Source organism: Rhineura floridana, chromosome 2 (genome assembly GCF_030035675.1).
Source record: "Rhineura floridana isolate rRhiFlo1 chromosome 2, rRhiFlo1.hap2, whole genome shotgun sequence".
In the NCBI taxonomy this organism is placed as follows: Eukaryota; Metazoa; Chordata; class Lepidosauria; order Squamata; family Rhineuridae; genus Rhineura; species Rhineura floridana.
In genome coordinates this window covers 141,556,588-141,578,792 of record NC_084481.1, presented here as the reverse complement: position 1 = coordinate 141,578,792, position 22,205 = coordinate 141,556,588, and the positions used below count along the sequence as shown (strand labels likewise).

The following is a 22,205-nucleotide window of genomic DNA, read 5'->3' as shown; positions in this document are numbered from 1 at the left end:
GGCTGCTTTTTGAGGAAAGAGGTCTAAAACACTTTTAAACTTATGGAACTAGTTTTATGAATCTTTGCATCATGGCCAGTGTCTTTATCATACTGGAAAGTGATTTACAAAATGGTCCCAAGGTCTTTTTTTTTTTAATGTACTGATACAACAGTACAGCCATTCTTTGATGTACTCTGTAGCAAGAGAGATCCAAAACAAAAATTGGGGTTTTTACAGAAGATTTCAGAGTGTTCTTTTTAAATTTACTTTAAGCTGTCATGTCTTATTGATCAACACATGATTGTTTTGTATTTTAAATTCTGCTTTTAAATTTATTGTTTTTACATTTATCTGCTGTTTTCTGTTTTTAAACTTTTAAAAAGCTGCTTTTTTGTACATTGCCTGGAGACAATTGTAGAAGGCAATTAATAATAATAATAATACAATAATAATAATAAGGAGATAAAACAAGTGAAAAATCTGCTAAATGTTTGGCTTTTTAAAATATATGTATATATATTTCAAAGTTATCCACTTTTTGTATGTGTGTGTAAAAGATCTGAAAGCTAAATTTGCATCGCTTCCTCAAAAGCACATTGTTTTGAAGGTCATTATATTTATATTAGGAATGAATGGTCAGTGGACAAGCAAATAGGAACATGGAAAGTGGCCTTAATCTGAATCAGGCAATCCATCCATCTATTCTACACTGACTGTCAGTGGCTCTTCAGGGTTTTCTAGCCCTACATGGAGATTCTGGAGCTTGAACCTGGGGGCCTGTGCATGCAAAGCATATATTCTACCACTGAACTATGGCCCTTCCCCAAATCATACATGGCCTTGTGAAATTTGTATCCATTAAGCCTCACTTTAAAAACACCTGGAAGTAAATGGAAGTAGTCCCAATGACTTCCAAAATGGATGACTTGGGAAAAAGCTGCTACCTTTTGTTTAATCAGAGGAGTTCTGATCACTCTGAAGAATTGCAGGTCTCTTCGGAATATATTCACTACCAGCAGTGATTAAGAATCTATTATGTAACATCTGTCAGGGCCTTTTCATCATCTGCGCTTTAAATTAGTTTTCTAATTCTATTGATTTTTAAAAGGCATCTGAAACTAGAGATTGAAATGCCATCCCAATCTGGGGTCAACGTGGAAAATTACTTTTAATATTGTTAAAACTTAGAATGAGATCCTTCATGTGTAACCTTGCAGGACATATTTGAAAGGAATCAGGGATGGTCAATGGCAGAAGACTGCCAGGTTGCCAGTGATGAGAGCAGAAAAGCAAACATGAAATAATCTCCCTCTTCTACCAGAAGCTGATAAGAAGGATACAAAAATATGGGGGAAACATCCCCAAATGATGTTGCCAATGTTTGTATTTCCCTGTTTTGGAATATTCATTTCCAAACTTATAATGTTTGGATATATTACAAACTGAGCATCATTTGCCTGAGACGTTCTTCCTCTGCACATAGTGTTAAGACTGATCAATGCTTTTTGGGACATACAGAAAAAGTTCATTAATGTTTGCCTCACACTCTTGATTAAGCTTTCATTCTTATTCAAATTTTTATTGTAGTCGTGAAACTTCTGGCTCCTTCCTGTGACCAATTTATTGAGCATTCACCCTGATTTGCTTGCACAAAGATTACACGGAGGTTAGACTATGTATATTCATTCTGATTTGCTTGTGGGATGTTTGTACATCTTCTCACTTATACAACCCTTCCCTGCTCAAGCAGAGCAAGAAATCTCACACACCCAAACTATTAGTAACTTACTGAGCCCCTGGACAGGCTTTGGGATAGAAACTGCCATCAACACTTGTGAGAAGATGGAAAACAATACTAGGCAGTTATTTTTAAGCCCCATTATTGTAAAAGGAAGATATTTAAGCACATGCTTAACTCTCCTGTTAAACCCAATGGGACATAGATGCCTAAGGCTGCAATTCTATATGCACTTACTTGAGAGTAAGTTCAATTGAACTCAGTGGAGCTTACTTCTGAGTAAACATAGGACTGCACTGTAACTTGACTAGATTGTGGCCTTAGGGTTGTATTCAACTAAGTCCTACTCAGAGTAGACCCATTAAAATCAATGAACCTAAGTTATACATGTCCATTAACTTTAATGGGTCTACTCTGAGTAGAACTAGCATTGAATACCACCATTTTTTCTTAAGGTGGGACAATACATTTTCTGTTCTTGCTTCTGAGGGTTCAGTTATGTTCATTTCTTTCTTCTGCCTCAGCCTCAGCTAGCATGGTCAATGATCAGGGATGATGGGAACTGTAGTCCAATAACATCTGGAGGACCACAGATTCCCCACCCTTAACTTAAATTAATGGAAACTTTTGTGAGTGAAATCAATTTCTGAAGAAGCAAATCTTGTATGAGTGAACCAGCTCTAATATAACTGGCTTAATGGATTTTGTCTCACCTAAAGCTATGCACTTTTTGGTCATTGGTTTCTGTAGAGTGAGTGAGTGAGTGAGTGAGTGAGTGAGAGAGAGAGAGAGAGAGAGAGAGAGAGAGAGAGAGGGGACTTATGGTTTAAAGCTCTATCTAGTGGCCAAACAAAGAACTGGCTAGAATGAAGGTTAGCTGAGGAATGTGGGCATGGCTGAGTCCCTAAATATCAAAATAAATAATTCAAAATAAATGTATTCTCTGTTTCCATAGTGGAGTCTAATGTCAGAGGCTTTCCTATAAAGCCAGAGACTTACATATTGTTCTTCTTTAAGCATTTTATTCTACTTTGGAAAGTCAACCTATCATTTTCCCTAAGTGTAGATTAATAATCTCAATGGGGAAAGCATGTGCTCAATCATCTGTGTTGCACAGCTTTTTACCCTGCTACTAGCATCCTAATTTAGTAACTCAGTATTTACAGGAACCCAAGACTCACAAAATAATTTGTATATGACAGGGCCAGATGCATACACTATTTTACTATGCAAGCGGGCTAGGTATGTACAAGGGCAATGTGATTAAGAAGCAGCTCTTGGACAATCAATTAATTGGATATCTCAAAGATAAGAGGCATAAAATGCTAGGCATGATTTACTCAGAAGTAAGTCCATGAAATTTAATGGGATTTATTCACTGAATAGGACTGCAGCTTAAAAAATTTACTGATTTCAAACATTTCTTGATGGTTTCCAAACATTCCAAAAAGAAAAGGGAGAACCAGTTTTTCAAAACATTATCTGAGATGAGCATTGGGAAGTAACGTATTTTGTACTTTGTGTGTGTGTGTAATAGGGTTGCCTGGCTCAGGGCCTGAGAATTATTCTGTATCTTTAAGAGAGGAGAAAATTCAGCCAAGTGCAGGTTTTCTTGCAACAGTGTAATGGGAAAAACCACAAGGTGAAATTCTCTCTTCCCTCTGCACAACGTTTAAAGATACAGAAGACCTCTTGGAGGTGGGGCCTGGCAACCAAGAAGTCTTCTATATCTTTAAAAGTTGTGCAGGGGGAAGGGAGAATTTCACCTTGTGGTTTTTCCCATTACAGTGTTGCAAGAAAACCTGCACTTACCTGAATTGTCTCTTCTCTTAAAGATACAGCATTATTCTAAGGCCCTAAGCCTGGCAATCCTAGTGTGTAATATTATTCCTGATTTTATGTTGTTCACTGCCATAACTTTTTCTCTCTTAATGTTGGTGGTATGGACACATAAATAAAGTGCTGAAATGTCTGAAACATAGTTTTACTTTATATGATTTATTTGTTTGTTTGTTTAAATTTATATCCCACCCTTCCTCCCAGGAAAACTAGAAGATATTTATCTGGAAGTAAGTCCCATTGAAACCAGTATAACTCGTTAGTGAACAGACTAATTCATGCGCAGAGTAGACCCAATCGACTTCACTATCTTAAGTCTATTTACTTCAGTATGACTTAACTGAATACAACCTGACTAACAGTGCAATCCTAGACATGTCTGCTCAGACGTCCCACTGAATGCAGTGGGGCTTACTCCCAGGTAAACTGCTTTAATGCTGAGTGAAAGGGAGCTTGTGACTAATATTATGGTCATTCAAGAAGTCTCCTGAATGTTCATAATTTGGAAACTTTAGATATGGCTTATCATTTCTCACAAGGGCAGATGATTCCAGGAAGTCAAAATGTAGGGCTCTATGAGCAGGGAATATAAACAGGAAAAAAGAGAAAGCTGGTTTAAAATCCAGTACATATCTACTCAGAAGTAAGCTCCACTGGGTTCAGTGGGACTTACTCCCAGGTAAGTATGTATTGGATTGTAGCCTTAGTTAATGCTTCCATCTCTATCTTGACAGCCCAGCCTAGGAACTTTAGGAATGGGTGAACTGCTACTTTTACAGAAGATGGGCCAAGTCCTTGCCTATTTGCTTTGTAGTGCCACCCAGAGGTTTAGTGTGTAACTGTTACCAAATAATTTTACTTGCATGTTGCACATGATTGGGGATGTTGTTACCATATGAACATGTATTTAAGCATGCACACATAGATGCATGCATGACATATATTTCCAGAGAGGTAGTTGTGTTACTCTCTTGCAGCAAATACAATCAAAGTCTTGTATTGCCTTAAACGTAAGCAAATTTATACTGGCATAAGCTTTTGTGGACTCAAGCCCACTTTGACAGATCATTATCACTGACTACCATTTTGCATCTCATTACCATTCATCGCTCACCTTACAATTTACCCTTATTTACTTGCCAACTAGTAGTTCACTTCATGCATCTGATCAAGTGGGCTTGAGTCCACAAAAGCCCATAAATGTGTTAGCCTTTAAGGCCTCACAAGATTCTTCAATTTCTTTTTGTTTACTGACTCTTTAACTGCCTTTTGTTTACTACTGGACCCTTTTACTGAATTCCTGTTTTATCTGTTTTTATAATAGTGTTTCACTGGTTTTTAATGTTATATCTCTATACTGTTTAGAAATGCTTTAAAATAAATAAATAAAACAGTATAGAAAATAATATAAATAACAATTGTATATATGATGTAATGTGATGGTTTACTTAAATACAACTTCTTGACCCACAGGCCCCCAAAGCAGTGAACAGCATATTAATACAAAGACACACAAGAGAAATGTGGTGCAGTGGTTAGTGTTGGACTAGGACCTAAAGGACTAGGGTCCAAATTCCCACTCAGCCATGAAGCTCACTGGGGGTGACCTTGGGCCAGTTCCTGCCTCTCAGCTTAACCTTCCTCACAGAGTTGTGAGGGAAAATTGGGAAGGGAAGAGCCAGGTATCCCACCTTGAGGTCCTTGGGGGAAAGGGGGGTGTAAATGTAATGAAGAATGAAAGGAAAGAACGTTAGACGTATGTACGAATAACTACTGCTTGCAATTTCTTTTATCCTTGATGGGAGTATTAGGAGGGGGGGACCTTTTTTCCGCGAGGCTGTAGATGTTGCTCTTCCTTTGCAACCCCTTTCTTCCCGTGTTGCATCAGCCAAAATGCTTGGCTACCTTGTGAAACAAAAGCAATTCAATCCAGCCCCCCCCTGCCCCCTAAGTGGGCGATTTTCCGGGTCATTAGTAAATTCCACTGAGATTTAGACTTTTTGCAGCCGGTCTTTTTCAAGCTCTGTGGTCTCTCTGGTGGGATACAATGAACAACCGGGCTTGCCTCGTGCACACAGTTTCGACAGAAGGACGATCTGTGTTGTCTGGAGGTGTTATGAAATAATAAATAAAAAGCACTGCAGCCTTACTAAAAATCCAACACAACCTTTTCCCGACAAATAAGACATTCCTTTTATGGGGGGAGCGGCTCGTGGGGATATGTTTTGGGGAAAGCAAACAGATTGAAGTTATGCCCCTCTCCCGCCCAGGAAGAACTTGGAAGTCACGGGTAAAGTTTGGCTTGCTTTGATCTCTGGTCTCACTTCCATTTATCTATGGACTTGCATACAGAGCCGATAGCTCTTCCTATTCTTTGCACCTCCTGGAGTGAGCGGCGGGGGTGGGAGACCATGTGAGGCTCAGAAACTGAACTCTGATTTTTATGGGTTTCTGTCTTGCTTCTCGCGCGCACACGATCACCGTCCGATCCTAGCGTTGGAACCACCGGCGCTTCGTCACCGAAATTATTAGTATTAGTTCGTCAGGCGCGGTGTTGACCTCGCTGGAGGAGAGATCAGGAGTCAGGGTTGCTTATCCCAACTTCTGAAACAAATGCCTCCCCGCGGTAAGGCGCGCGGGAGAAATAAAGCCCGAAGGGTGTCCCGTGGGTAATGATGTAATCCTGATCAATACAGCGGGGCGGGTATTGGCCCAAGTCCTGCGACGGAGCAGTGTCTATATTGGAATTAGCCTTATCGATTGAACCGATAAGGCAGACCTATAAAAGGCAGAGGATTGGCTTCGCGTTTCCTACAATCGTTCCTGAAGCAATTCGCTCCCAAAGCCCGGAGCCTTTCTTTTTCTTTTTCTCTCCCACCCCTCCACCCCCAGTCGTCGCCGCCGTGTTCTCCGTGGGAACGTTGGCGCCTCTGGTAGCGTTTGCGGGCTTGTCCTCTGGCAGCTGAAAGCCTTGGCAAAAGATGTGGCCGACGCTATGCAAAGCCCGCGCTCCCCTGGCTCTGATGGGGTTTTGCTTCGCAATGGTCGCCAGATCCCTGCCTCTCACCGATGCTGGACCACATGTCAACTATGGCTGGGGAGAACCTATAAGATTAAGGCACCTCTACACCGCCAGCAGACACGGCTTGTTCAGTTATTTCCTGAGGATCAACGGCGACGGCCGGGTGGACGGCACCAGCGCCCAGAACCTGCACAGTAAGTAGGCGGTACTTCTAAGAGCTGAACAAAAGCAACGCGAGGCTTGATCTCGGTAGAAGGGAACCTTCCCTTCGTTGGTTCCAGATCCCTGATGTTTATATGTGGAGATGCGTTTCTGTAGTAATGCAAGCTGATATTTTTGTAGTACGGATAAGTACAGGTTCCAACCAAATGCACTGACATTGTTGTAAAGCAAAGTGTGTGAGTGTGCGCATTGTGAGCGAGATTATTTGCCACAGGGCGCGCTCCCCGTCCAGTCGAGGGACTGTATTAATGCTGTGTTTTGTTTCGCTGCTCAGGTTTGCTGGAGATCAGAGCTGTGTCAGTTCGTACCGTGGCGATCAAAGGCGTGCATAGCTCTCGCTACCTCTGCATGGAAGCAGAAGGGAGGCTGCATGGGCTCGTAAGTTACAACTGGGGGCCCCTATCGAGGCGGGCAGGCCAAGCGCTCCTGGGAAATGTTTTGCATGCAACCGTTCCCCCAACAGCTCGTGGCGAATTGTATCTAGTGTTCCCTGGCCAAACAAAACAATAGCAGCCTGGACCGATTTTGTTTTATTCCCATGCAGCAAAGCAGTATAAACAGGTCTTCAACGTGTTTGAAAGAAAGTCCTTAGTCCTTTTTTATTAGTAGTATTATTTAGGATCGAGCTTAATGAACTGTGCGCTGTGAAAAGGTACGCCTGGCTTTACTGAGCAACAGAAAGGATTTAAAAAACCCAATAATGAAGTAATTTGGGAACTCTAGTCATTCAGCTGGTAAGATCCAGGCAAAGGGAATAGTCCACACGGGTAAGAATGAGGCAGTGTCCTAATAAAATAACCTTAAGCAAATAATATAACGTAAAGCTGAACTAAAGAGGAAAAAGAGGAACAGTTTGATCTTTGCCATTATTCTGAGTTGGGGTTTTTTTCTAGGAACAGAGGCAGAACCAGCAGCATTCCAGAATTTTGACTACCAAGATTTACGGTTTGTTTAGATTTCTTTTCTGAACCATTTCAAGGGGCTCCAGGCTCGATAGTTAGCCTTATCTCATTCTGTCCTCACAGCAACCCTTAAGGTAAGTGAGGCTGAGAGATAATGATATACCCAAGGCCACCCACTAAGCTTGCTGGCTAAAAAGGGATTTGAGCTGGTTCCCCATGTCAAAATGCAACCAGTGCATCACACAAGACCATTAAGGAAGGTGTCTGTACACTGAGATTTCATTTCATTTCATTTATTTCATTTTTAAACCGCCCATAGCGAATAGCTCTCTGGGCGGTGAACAAAACAAGATTAAAATACAATATTACAATAAAATTACAATAAAATCAGCAACAAGTTAAACGGAAAAAAAAAATTAAATGAAACACATTGAACATTAAAATGCCTGGGAGTATAGCCAGGTCTTAACCTGGCGCCTAAAAGAAAGTATCGAAGGCGCCAGGCGTATCTCCACAGGTAGGCTGTTCCACAGTTCGGGGGCCACCACAGAAAAGGCCCTAGATCTAATAACAATCCTCCGGGCATCCTGATGAGTTGGTACCCGGAGGAGGGCCTTGGATATTGAACGAAGTAAACGGGTAGGTTCATAGCGGGAGAGGCGTTCCACAAGGTATTGTGGTCCCACACCGTGTAAAGCTTTATAGGTCAAAACCAGCACCTTGAATCTGGCTCGGAAACAAATAGGCAGCCAGTGCAGGCAGGCCAGGACAGGTGTTATATGCACAGACCAGTGGGTCCTCGTTAACAACCTGGCTGCCGCATTTTGCACTAGCTGAAGTTTCCGAACGGTCTTCAAGGGCAGCCCTACGTAGAGCGCATTACAGTAGTCCAGTCTAGAGGTTACCAGAGCGTGAACAACTGAGGCGAGATCGTCACTGTCCAGATAGGGGCGTAGTTGGGCTACTAAGCGAAGATGGTAAAACGCATTCCGTGCCACCGAGGCCACTTGAGCCTCAAGCGACAAGGAAGGGTCAAAAAGGACCCCCAAGCTACGAACCTGTTCCTTCAAGGGGAGTGTAACCCCATCTAGAACAGGATGAACATCCACCATCTGGGCAGGTAAAGAGCTCACCAACAGTGTCTCAGTCTTGTCTGGATTAAGTTTCAGTTTATTAGCTCTCATCCAGTCCATTATCGAGGTCAGGCAACGGTTCAGCACATCAACAGCCTCACCTGAAGAAGGTGAAAAGGAGAAGTAGAGTTGCGTGTCATCAGCGTACTGATGGCAACGCACTCCAAAACTCCTGATGACCGCACCCAGAGGCTGCATGTAGATGTTAAAGAGCATGGGGGACAAGACCGACCCCTGAGGGACTCCACAATGGAGAGTCCAGGGTGTCGAGCAATGTTCCCTAAGCACTACCTTCTGGCGACGATCCGCTAAGTAGGAGCAGAGCCACTGCCAAGCAGTGCCCCCAACTCCCAACTCCGCGAGCCTCCCCAGAAGGATACCATGGTCGATGGTATCAAACGCCGCTGAGAGATCAAGGAGAATCAACAGGGTCACACTCCCCCTGTCCCTCTCCCGACAAAGGTCATCATACAGGGCGACCAAGGCTGTTTCAGTGCCAAAACCAGGCCTAAAACCGGATTGAAACGGATCCAGATAATCGGTTTCATCCAAGAGCGCCTGGAGCTGGCCGGCGACTACCCGCTCCAGGACCTTGCCCAAAAAAGGGACATTCGCCACCGGTCTATAGTTGTTCAAAATATCTGGGTCCAAAGAAGGTTTCTTTAGAAGAGGTCTCACTACTGCCTCCTTGAGACTACCAGGGACTACTCCCTCTCTCAAGGAGGCGTTTATCACCTCTTTGGCCCAGCCGGTGGTTACAGCCCTGCTGGCCTTCACCAGCCAAGATGGGCAAGGATCAAGGGCAGACGTGGTTGCCCGCACCATTCCAAGCACCTTGTCCACTTCCTCGAGCTGCACCAACTGAAACTCATCCAACAATATTATGTTATTATATTATTATTATATTATTATGTATTATATTATTATTATAATAATGTATTATATTATTATTATAATATATATATTATTATGTTTGTTCTGGCTCCAATTTCTTACAATTTTTTTTAAAAATAATCCTTATTGATTTTCACTTTGCTTTGTAATTTCTTTCCATTTTTATCCTTTTAATTACAATATTATTTTAATTCAGTATACACTTGAAGGTACAACCTTTTGCAGTGATCTGTAATTCTAATTGTCCAACTCTAGAAAAGATATTATTCCACGGTAGGTTAAATATATTTGGGATGCCTTGGCAAAATTTGGTCAAAGTTAAGCCTTATAATTTTTCTTTTTCAATGGGACACTGAAGCATAGGCTTAAAATTTCTCCTATTGATATCAAGTGCACCAGAATATGCCCAGTATTTACTGCATAGAGTTACACCAGATATTAGCATATGTTACTTTCTTACTCTTCAGGACCTTCTGCAGGTACTCCGTGGAGGATTGCTCCTTTGAAGAGGAAATACTTCAAGGCAGCTACCGTTTTTGTAGAAATCTAGGTGTGGGACTGCTGCTGTTGTTGAAGTGGTGGCAAAGTAAGGGGGGGGAGGAAAGGAAACCCTTTTGTCTACAGGGTTTGTCTACAGGGTCTACAGCAACCTTCCCCAACCTGGTGACCTCCAGATGCTTTGTAGTACAACTTCCATCCACCCCGGCCAGCACAACTATTCCAAAACATTTGAAGGGCAGAGTTAGGGGAAGGCTGGTGTACACAATGGTGGTTGATACCCACTGGGAGAGGTATGGCGGAAGGCCAACAGTAGGCAGAGCCAGAACCAATAGACAGGCAGAATCAGCCAATTCCAGTTTTGTCCCTCCTCCCTGCTTAAAAAGGCAACAATGAGACTCAGGAGGAGATGCAGACAGCCAGTGCCAGTCCTCTGGACTAGTTGCAAGTACAAAGGTGGGCAAATAGGGACTGAAGATTGGTGGGTTTGTCGTAATGGACCAGCCTCCACTGGGTCTACAGGCACTCCACTAAATCTGTAATAGGTTATTTTTAACTCCAAGCAACTCTACTCAATCCATTTTCATTCAGTCAAGATTGGTGTCACCCTTTCAATACTGGACCAGAGCATGAGCTAAGAACAGAGTACAGAGATTTGCCATTGACTGCAGTGGGGAGTGGACTGTACCCCAAAAGCTACACCTGTCTAGTCAAAAGTAAGTCCCATCGAGTTCAATGGAGCTTACAGGGAAGTGGGTATAGGACTGCAGTCTGAGTCTCTGAAATCTACAAAGCTTTCACTTACCTTAAGTTATAATATATCTGACTGTGCAATCCTATGCCTGTTTTCTTGGCGGCTAGTCCCAAAGGGGCTTACTCCCAGAGGGTTTGCATGCATAGGAAAGCAGCTTAATAGTGCAATCCAAACCCCTCTTGTGCTGGGGGGGGGAGAGATTGTATCAAGTGAAAGTGTTCCTCTGAGCTCTCCCAGATAAGCCAGCCTTTCTCCAGCCACCAAACGTACAACTGGCAGGATGCCTACAGGGGGCAGCCAGTTGAAGGCTCTGAAATGGGGCATGCCAGGGGAGGGGAGGGGCTGAGTCAGTTTGGGATTTACTGGATCCCGAGCCAGTATCATCACTGTGCCAGCTCCAGGTTGGCACAATGAGTTTACTGCCCTCCACCTCCTGCCTCCACTGTTTGGGCAGCAGGGCTGTAGATGCAGTGATGATGATACTGCTGCTGGCAGGAAGGTGGAGGCTTCGATTGCAGCCTAAGGCACTAGGATCCACAGAGCTCTAAACCCCATTAAATTATATAAAAAAACCAGATAACAATTTGGAGGATATTTTTTTTAACCTTCGTGTATCTGATGTTTAAATGAGTTGGTGAAATATTGCCCTAAATATCCAATATTAGGTCTAAAAGCCTGATGTGCATCATTCTTGTTTAGTTGACTTCATAATGAGATCAACTTATGAATATGGCATTGTACTGTATAGGAAACAAGATCTAGACTGCAGTGTTTTTATTGATGTTTGAATCAGTTTTAGATATGACCAAATACCTCAGTTTGACTAAGTCAGCCAGGACCGTGAGGGGTCTGGAAACCAAAATCCTATAAGTAACGGTTGGAAGTGCTGGATATGTTTAGCCTGAGCAGAGAAGATTAAGGGGAGACAGAATAGCTCTGTTCAAATATCTGAAGTGGTGTCAGACAGACAATGGAGCAGACTTGTTCTCTGTTGCTCAAGAAGGAAGGATTAGAAGTAATGGGTGGAAATTGCAGGGAAGCACATTTCTGCTAAATGTTAGGAGAAACTTCCTAATGGTATGAGATTTTAAGGCAGTAAAAGAGGCTGTCCTGGGGAGTGGTTATCTCTCATTTTACTGGAGGTATTAAACAGAGATGGCTCGACAGTCTTCTGTCATGGATGCTGTAATTGCATCCTGCATTACAGATCCTGCATTGAGCAACAGGGTTGAACTAGATGATCCCTAAGGTCCCTTCCAACCCTATGATTCACGTAACGGCTTGCCAACACCTCATTTGGGATCACACTTATATATGGTTATGTCCTATTGAGATCAGTGCATTGAAAAGAGGATGCTTTTTCAGCATTGCAGCCTATATTCACCTTAATGTGCACCATCCCGCTTGGCAAATCAAGCTAGAATTTTTGAGAGTGCTCTTTCTGTGCTTTTTCAGCAGTATATTAAAATTTAAGCGATACCTTTGGATAAAATACTATCACCACACCCATTCATAACTCGTAACACACATTTTACATGCCCCAAATTTCTTTTTCAACAGTAATCACAGATATAAACAGTAGGTCTCAAGTTAGGTCTGATTCAAGCTTCTGTCTGTAAATGTTGACGAAAGTTGTAAACTGCCCCTTGATTAAGAACATTACTTTTTAAACTATAGTTAGCCTGTGTCATTCAGGCCACAACTCCATGCACTTGAAAGTAAGCTCCTCTGAACACAGTAGAACTTATTTCTGTGTAAATATGCATGAGGATTGCATTGTTAGTCGAAAGAAAGTTATTGCCATTCAATATACTCAGTTCCATTCTGTATTTTGATCATGTAAAATTGTACTCAATTAACTAATCATTTAAAGACAATTAAATAACTTGCATAGCAGCAGCCTCAAGATGTTTTGCTAACCTAGACAAAAAGCAAAAACATGTTTTTCCAGATGCCTGACAGCCCAATCCGCATCTGAAGTGCTACACTTTAAACCTGTTTGTTCTCACTAAGAGACTTTTGCTCTAGCCTATTCTACTTGTTAATGATGATTGTCAGTCTAATATGTTTCATGTGTGTGGGGAAAAGTATGTTTTAGGTTCTTGACAGGTAAAGAGTTCATGCAGGAACACCATTTCTCTTATCATCTAAGCCCCAAACACAATCAGCAATACTTCTGTGTTGACCAAGAGTTCAGTTACCTCTAATGACCAAACCAGATTATCACATGAGTTTTATGAAAAACAGCAGTGACATAAAGGACCTGGAACAGCCTGAAATTATCAGCTTTTTTAATGTGCTAACTAGAAAGCATACCTTTGATTTCTGTTCATATGAAATATGTTAAAACTATGCAAGACTATAGGTCAAATCCTTACTGTGTGACATTATAAAATAGAAATCCTTATTTTATCAAAGGCAATAGGATTTTTCCAGTGAAGTTATTATACCGAACATGGTTTATGTATAATGAGGCACTAGTTAAGTACACATACATTTACAATGAGAATAATGTAACAGGAACAGTGTACACCTTGTTTAAAAATACTTGTTTAAATGTTATAATTCAAAATATGAATGGTTCTCTTAGATAATCCAGGGAGGGGTACCCTGAAAATTTTTGTTTGGATAGCACTGTGCAGGTACAATGGAGATTGACCAGAAAGTGCTTTGTCACCATCACCATCATGGAGTTGCCTATGCTCAGCAGAACACATTTCAAATCTTTCTCTACTTGTGTTCTAGTTGTCACCTGTACTGATTCATTGCTCTAAGCTCCCTAGTATGTAAGTTGGCAAATCAGGCTCTGGAAGAGAAGGAAGACATTTAGGAATTATCGTTATTGACCATCCCGGCCATCGCATTTTAGAGGTTGACCAGGTTGTCAACAGGACTACTGGCCACATCAGCAGCAAACTCACTGGCTCTTTGACTCCATCAGCCCTCAGTGGCAACCTTGCCCCTGTAACTCATCTCTCATCCCTGTAGAGGTTCAGAGTTTCTGTAAACTTAAACTTCATAACCCCAGCCACAAATCTCCATTGTCTCATCTGGTAGAGAATACCAAATCACTGCTGCATGAATAAGGCTCAAAATACTTTCGGAGAGCCCCATGGTTGACATGGTGCCCATAAGGTTTTGAGCCATGCCTGTCAAGGGCCTCTATCATGGATACTGACGTTCCATAGTACTAAAAACATGGGGTTTCTCATTGCTAGGTCCAGGACCATCTCTGTCAATTCAGACAGGGATCAGATAGGCTGCAGGATGTCTGGCAGACTGACAGAAACTCTATTTTGTCCCAAGCCCAATGCCAGGCATAAGCTCTCAAACTTATGGTTCTGCTGTATGCAGAACCTCAAGATAGGATTCCAACAGACCATAGAGAGACCCACAGTCTGTGGTGATGCTGAAACAAGAACTTGAGAGTACATAACTGGGACAGGTTGACACAACCTTATCTTGTCCAATTGGGTCTTAGAAATTGAAGTCTGTGCAGCAACCTCATCAAAATCAAGTAATGCATGACAGCTGTTTTAAGCATGCAGCAACCTATTTTTACCATGAAACTTTCCTGTTATTTGTCTTTAGCATCTGGTAGTCTGAGGTTTCTCATGAACTCCAGTAGACTTTGGTTCAGGCACACATTGGGCTGTGATGTTTCTGCTGTATTTACATAGTGACAACAAGGCTTCTCGCCTGTGAACTGTAGATTGCTGAAATGGGATATCAAGGTTAAAAAATGGTTCTTGCTTTTCAACCAATTAGCAGAACCAAAGAAATAAAACTGAGGTTAGAAACACACAAACAGTTCTGCCGGTTCCAGTATGTCTCCACCTCTCTTTTCTGAAAACGGGCACATGATGCTGTTCCAACCCCACTCCTTTTTACTATAAAATGTGGGATCAGCTTGAGTGCATTTTTTTTAAAAAAAAATGCTTCAAAGAGATTTTGCAACTGATTGGCAGATCAGCCTGTTCCCCCTCCAGGTGTGGCTAATAGAAACACTTTGCTGTAGGCGACTAGTGTGCTCGCAGCCTGAATCTTACTACATAAATATATAAAAGTAAAATTGCATCCATTAATAATTTACCACTGAACACTCTTGTTATCCATACTTGAATTATGTTTCCTCTTTGTGTCTTACTGTTCTGTGCCCACTTAACTCTATGGAAGTGGACAAGCCACTGGATATGAGATTTATCTTGCCACTGAATAGATTATTCTTTAGGGCAAGAGTACAAAAATTATATAAAACATATGTAATATTTTTCACTTTTGTTCAGCTCAGATATTCTACAGAAGATTGCTCCTTTGAAGAAGAGATGCGCCCAGATGGTTACAACATCTATAAGTCAAAGAAGTACGGGATCTTGGTGTCCTTAAGTAGCGCCAGACAGAGACAGCAATTCAAAGGGAAAGACTTTCTTCCATTGTCTCATTTCTTGCCAATGATCAACACAGTGCCAGTGGAGTCTACAGATTTTGGAGAATATGGTGACACCAGACCGCATTTGGAATCTGATATTTTCAGTTCACCTCTTGAAACTGACAGCATGGATCCTTTTGGTATCACATCAGAAGTATCAGTGAAAAGTCCTAGCTTTGGGAAATAATAACTAGTGCTTCTTAACTGAGCTATACTCCTCAAAAAGCATTACCAGCAGGCTAGGGCTGTATTTCTAGCAGTGATATTTAAGACATGGAGACTTGTTTAGATGTGATATCACCCTTGGTCATCAAATAGTAATTCTAATACCAAGAGGACTACACACATGCATGGTATTTAGAAAGGCTGCTTCTAAAATATGTTGTTTAATTCAGGAATGACAAAAATGCCTAGCATGCAGGTATTTCTTCTGCCTTGGAGGATGTTGGGAAGGATAAGATCATGAATATTTTACTTTACTGCTTCATTCCTTCCTTCTTTCCCCTCTGAGACCTGACGACAGATGCAACTAATGCTGTTCATTCAGAGGGAGGATGACTTCTTTTCTTCAATGCATTTAAACACATTAGAAATAAAAGAGAAGCAGCCAATTAAACTAACTAAAATGAAAACCACTGGCAAACCTTAATACACGATCTCTTCACAAACCTCTATTGCTTGTTGTAGGAAGATTAGCTACTGAAAAACAATTTCTATCCTTAGGTTGCCTGATACCGATGGGAGGTAATGTGAATCGCAGTGAATTGGCAAGCTGTTATGTTCTAGCAAGCCAGTGGCTTTTTTTCTATTGAGTTAACTAAACATGTGAGGGGGCATCAGTGGGAATAAACACACTAGCTCTATCCCCGACACCATTCTAGTCACTATCCATTAGTGAGAGGGTGAAATCTCTAAAGGGGGGGGGGCTCCTGTGCTTGTAGAAGCTCCCCACACATTTTCAAACCATAAATTTCCAAGATTCTGAAACACACAGGGAGCCTCCATGAGTACAGGAGGCTTTCCACTTTAGAAGCTTGCCCTCTAACTGAAATGGTGATGGGGGTAGAGCTAGTACCCTCGCCCCTGATCCCCACCTCATGTGTTTCGTTAACTCCATAGAAGAATGTCTGGTGTTGGTTGCAGACAGAGTATGCAAACTTTCATGTTACATGGAGTTCTTTTATCAGTCAGAACAGATGCAAATATCTGAATTTTTTGAAATCTAACATGAACTATAACTAGAGATTTACTTTGCCTGATGAAGAATTTTGTGTAACTAAAATACTTGCGCACTTCTTTAACAAAATAACTTGGCCAGGCAAGCTGAGTGTTTTACTTATTTTGTAAGCTCTGTCTCCTGGTTGGATGAATTTGATTGTTTTTAGAAGATTATTGTTAAGAATTTATGCTGAAAATACAGGCAAGCAACAGGTATCATCATAGTCCAAGGACACATTCCAACCAGGCAAAAGCACCCAAGGAGGGAGTAAAACAAGTCCTGTGAGGGGTGGGCTGGAGGAGAGAGGGTGTGGCCAGGAGAGAGTGCCAAGGGCCAGACAGGGAGATCTGGAGGGCCACACTTGGATCCTTGGCCTGAAGTTCTCCACTCCTGGTCGAGTTGATAAATCTTGCCTATGATCTGTAGGAGAAGCTTTGGGTGTAGTCCAGGTTGTTTTAAATCTCTACTGACTTTAATGTTATGGGATTATTCACAATTGTGAGCAATATTTCATGGAAATTTTGTAAATAACAGTTTTTCTAACATTAGAATTTCAGCTAGTGAATAACTAGATTGTGGAAACTTGAGAAAACAGGCTTTAGGATAACATTCTTTTCTTAATGGTCTTGTATGTATATAGTAGGATGGCTCTGTACATAATTATTTTCCTAATGTAGCACTTCATTGTCAACACTATATTTATAATTAATTTATTAAACACATACATCTGTTTATTTTGTTACTGTATTTATACTTAAATTTCTATTTATGTACTCCAACATTGTTTCTTTTTTTAACAGTCTGAACAAAATGCAGTGAAGTTTTGTAATCTTGATAATGGCAGGTAAAAATGAAACGTAAATATGTTTTTGTGTGTAAAATCTGTAGTTTTAGGGTGCAACATTTTTAATAAAAACTAAATAAAATGAAAAGTTTTCTTGTCTGTTGGCTGGACCTGTATCTGACTCAGATTATTTATATTTGGCACCAGAAAAAATGGAATTTGTGACCTGTGTGCATTATTCAAATTATTCAAAATTGCACGTTTGTTTAGTTTGCTTCTGTTTCTCAGATAACTCTGTCTGATATTGCCTAAACAGGTTCAAGGCTATTATGGCAACCTTTAATAGCTAGTAACTTGCTTCTCTACAAATGAAAACAGATTCTTACAATGTTAAATGTCTTCTAATTTGAAGAGGTAAAAAAACCCCTATATATTCTGGCAATAAGGTATGTCAGAAAGCTCAAGAAAAGGTTCTATCGATTTAATAGAGACTTAGCAGCCAAGCAGTCTCTCTCTCTCTCTCTCTCTCTCTCTCTCTCTCTCTCTCTGTGTGTGTGTGTGTGTGAGAGAGAGAGAGAGAGAGAGAGAGAGATTAATATGATACTAGATTAGGTTCCTCAATCTATCTTGCTATCATGTGACTTCATTTCAAAGGAAGGCAGGAACATCAACAATGGATCAGTCACGTGTGCAATACAATAACGTGGAAACAATTCTCCCTAACCCTAAGGAATTCTGTTGCAGAAGAGAAGTTTCTTCCTGTCTTTGAGCAATGCTGATGAAAGACTTCACTTCCTTTGAAGTGCCCAGGTGAAAATTAAGAAAATGAACAAGATAGATGTTTGTTCCTTTGGCCCTAGACCAGTAGTCCCTCAAAATCTTTCCCCATAGACCACTTGAAAATTGCTGAGGGGCTTGGCAGATCACTTGGATTTTTCTGCCTGTTGTTGCAACTGCAATTCCACAGAATTCAAGCTGTAATATAGTAAATACAATATACATCTTACCCTGTCTTTGGACACAAGAGATGGGCTGTAGCTCAGGGGAAGGGCTGTAGCTCAGCAGCAGAGCATCAGCCTTGTATGCAAAAGTCCCAAGTTCAGTCCCCAGGATCTCCAGGTAGGGTGGTGAGAGACTCCTGCCTGAAAACTCTGGACAGCCATTGCCAGTTGGTATAGACAGTGCTGAGCTAGATGGACCAATAGTCTGACTCAGTATAAGGCAGATCCAATGTTCCTTTTGTTGTTGTTCTGTGCCTTCAAGTTGATTATGACTTATGGCAACCCTTTGAATCAGCGACCTCCAATAGCATCTGTTGTGAACCACCCTGATCAGATCTTTTAAGTTCAGGACTGTGGCTTCCTTTATAGAATCAATACATCTCTTGTTTGGCCTTCCGCTTTTTCTATTCTCTCCTTTTTCCCCCAGCATTAGTGTCTTTTCTAGTGAATCATATCTTCTCATTATGTGTCCAAAGTATGATAACCTCAGTTTCATCATTTTAGCTTCTAGTGACAGTTCTGGTTTAATTTGTTCTAACACCCAATTATTTGTCTTTTTCGCAGTCCATAGTATGAGCAAAGCTCTCTTCCGATACCACATTTCAAATGAGTTGATTTTTCTCTTACCTGCTTTTTTTACTGTCCAGCTTTCACATCCATACATAGAGATCGGGAATACCATGGTCTGAATGATCCTGACTTTAGTGTTCAGTGATACCTCTTTGCATTTGAGGACCTTTTCTAGTTCTCTCACAGCTGCCCTCCCCCATCCTAGCCTTCTTCTAATTTCTTGACTATTGTCTCCATTTTGGTTAATGACAGTGCTGAGGTACTGATAGTCCTTGACAAGTTCAATGTCCTCGTTGTCAACTTTAAAGTTCCATAAATCTCCTTGTCATTACTTTAGTCTTCATGTTCAGCTGTAGTCCTGCTTTTGTGCTTTCCTCTTTAACTTTCATCAGCATTCATTTCAAATCATTACTAATTTCTGCTAGTAGTGTGGTATCATCTGCGTATCTTAAATTGATATCTCTCTCTCCAATTTTCAAATCTCCTTCACCTTGGTCCAATCTCGCTTTCCATATGTTATGTTCTGCATACAGATCAAGCAAATAGGGTGATAAAATACACCCGTCTCACACCCTTTCTAATTGGGAACCAATTGGTTTCTCCATATTCTGTCCTGACAGTAGCCTCTTGTCCAGAGTATAGGTTGCGCATCAGGACAATCAGACGCTGTGGCACCCCCATTTCTTTTAAAGCATTCCATAGTTTTTCGTGATCTACACAATCAAAGGCTTTGCTGTAATCTATAAAGCACAGAGTGATTTTCTTCTGAAATTCCTTGGTCTGTTCCATTATCCAATGTATGTTTGCGATATGATCTCTGGTGCCTCGTCCCTTTCTAAATCCAGCTTGGACGTTTGGCATTTCTCGCTCCATATATGGTAAGAGCCTTTGTTGTAGAATCTTGAGCATTACTTTACTTGCATGGGATATTAAGGCAATAGTTTGATAATTACTGCATTCCCTGGGATCCCCTTTCTTTGGAATTGGGATGTATATCGAATGCTTCCAGTCTGTGGGCCATTGTTTTGTTTTCCATATTTGTTTACAAATTTTTGCCAAACTTGGACAGATTCAGTCTCAGTAACTTGTAGCAACTCAGTTGGTATGCCATTTATTCCTGGTCATTTGTTTCCTCCAAGTATTTTAAGAACAGCTTTCACCTCAAATTCTAAAATTTCTGGTTCTTCATCATACAGTTCCTCTGTGAATGAATCTGTCATCCTTGCATCTGTTTTATAGAGTTCTTCAATGTATTGCTTCCATCTTCCTTTTATTTCATTTCCGTCAGTCAGTGTGTTTCCCTGTGGATTATTCAACATCCCTACTTCTTGGTTTAAATTTCCCTTTCATTTCTCTAATCTTTTGGAATAGGGCTCTTGTTCTACCCTTTTTGTTGTCCTATTTCTATACAATAACTATTGTAATAGTTCACTTTGTCCCTACATACTAGCCGCTGTATTGTTGCATTTAGGGTTCTAACCATGTTTCTATCTCCTTTTGCTTATGCTTTCCTTCTCTCTTTAACTATTTTAAGAGTTTCTTCAGTCATCCATCTTTCTTTTTAACTAGAGGTATTGTCTTTTCCACACAGCTGGTATAGCACAGGGGGGAGGAAAGCCTGGCTGGGAGTCCAGAGTATGTGAGTTCAAACCCCCGCTTGTGTCTCCTGGGTGTAAAGGGCCAGCTAAAGATTACTCCCACAGTGAGTGGTTCAGGGGTTTTGTGCCCTGCCACCTGTGCAGCCGTGTGCAAGCTGCATAGTCCCAAGGAGCCCAGTTGCTCCCCAGCTGGCAGTTGCAGACAAGGAAGGGGCTGGCTTGTGTAGCTGTGGCAAGCTGAACAGGCCCCAGCCAGCTGGGGAGGACTAGCCTCAGAGGGAGGCAATGGTAAACCGCCTCTGAACCGCTTACCATGAAAACCCTATTCATAGGGTAGCCATAAGTCGGGATCGACTGAAAAGCAGTCCATTTCCATTTCATTGTCTTTTCCATACTTTCTGCAAAAACAAGACCAGGAGCAGACTGCGGTACAGATCATGAACTGGTCACACCAAAAATCAGAATGCCGATAGACAATGCCTCTAGTTAAAAAAAGAGAAAGACCTCAGTGGATGACTGATGATATATATATCATAATAGACTATAAAACAGAAATCACTATAGCAGAGCAATCCAAACTATAGGAAGCCAGTGTAAATTAAGCCTGTTCCAAACTCTTCAGAAGTGGGGCTACTGCTGGGTGAGCCAGCCCCCGAGCCTGGCAGAGGGAAAACAAGCCTTTAAAATAGAGTTTGACTTACACCACTCTTTTTGCCGATGTAACTTCTGCTGGGTTGCTAGGTCACATGACAAAGCTGAAAGGTGTTTGGAATAGAAGCAAGCCTTCCTTGCACTTCCACACCCTCACCACACACCCAGAACACTCCCCCCCCCTTTTTTTTACTTATTCCAGCCTCTGCTGAGCTGGGATAGACATATATCCAGGGCTTTTTTTGTGAGGCCTGGCACCCGTTGTTTTTTGCTGCCCATGCCAGCTGTTTTGTGCTGGCACCCATGGTAAGTTTATCAAGATATGAGTACCAGCACCTCATTTTTTCCAAAAAAGCACTGCATACCAGAGTATCTCTGGCTGAGCCGGGGGGGGGGTTCAGCCAGCATAGCCCGATTGAGCCCAGGCTGAACTGGAGAGCTGCCTATTCCAAACAGCCCTCAACCCTGGTTTGGATTGCTCCCAGAATCATAACATCAAATGCATGTGTCTCATCAGCTGATGAACATGATCCCCACCCCAATACTCAATAAATACTGACCAGTTTCAAAGTAGCCTTTTATATTTTGATTACTTTCCCTAATGCAAATATAGTTTGTACGTTTAGACATTCAAAGAAGTGTTAAGTTCCCATTCAGATATAAAAGGGACAATGCCAGTATCTTGTACATCTTAATAGGTGTGTCTGCATCTTGGTAGAAAACAGCAAGAAAATCAGCTAAACTTCACCATGCTTTTCCTTCAGTGTCAACCTGTGAAAATTACAAATACAGTTTCCCCCTAAACAGGTTGTTTTTAGAAACCAAAATGGCTGTTTACACAAGGAATATCTGACTGATAACTTTGGACAGATTGCTGTGTTGTTTCAGCAGGTAAGATTAGATATATGTCTGAACACTGCACTTGAATGACCACGTCTGGGTCACTCAGTACTTGAAGCTGAAAAATTG

At 41.5% G+C, this 22,205-nt stretch overlaps 1 protein-coding gene across 1 annotated transcript; it reads left to right on the top strand.

The window, feature by feature from the left end:
• Window positions 1–6,391: 6,391 nt before the first annotated feature.
• FGF19 (fibroblast growth factor 19) lies at window positions 6,392–17,310 on the top strand. Its single transcript, XM_061613145.1, has 3 exons — window positions 6,392–6,775; window positions 7,078–7,181; window positions 15,271–17,310. The coding sequence occupies exons 1-3, from the start codon at window positions 6,541–6,543 to the stop codon at window positions 15,598–15,600; spliced, it is 669 nt and encodes a 222-aa protein (XP_061469129.1). The 5' UTR covers window positions 6,392–6,540; the 3' UTR covers window positions 15,601–17,310.
• Window positions 17,311–22,205: the final 4,895 nt, after the last annotated feature.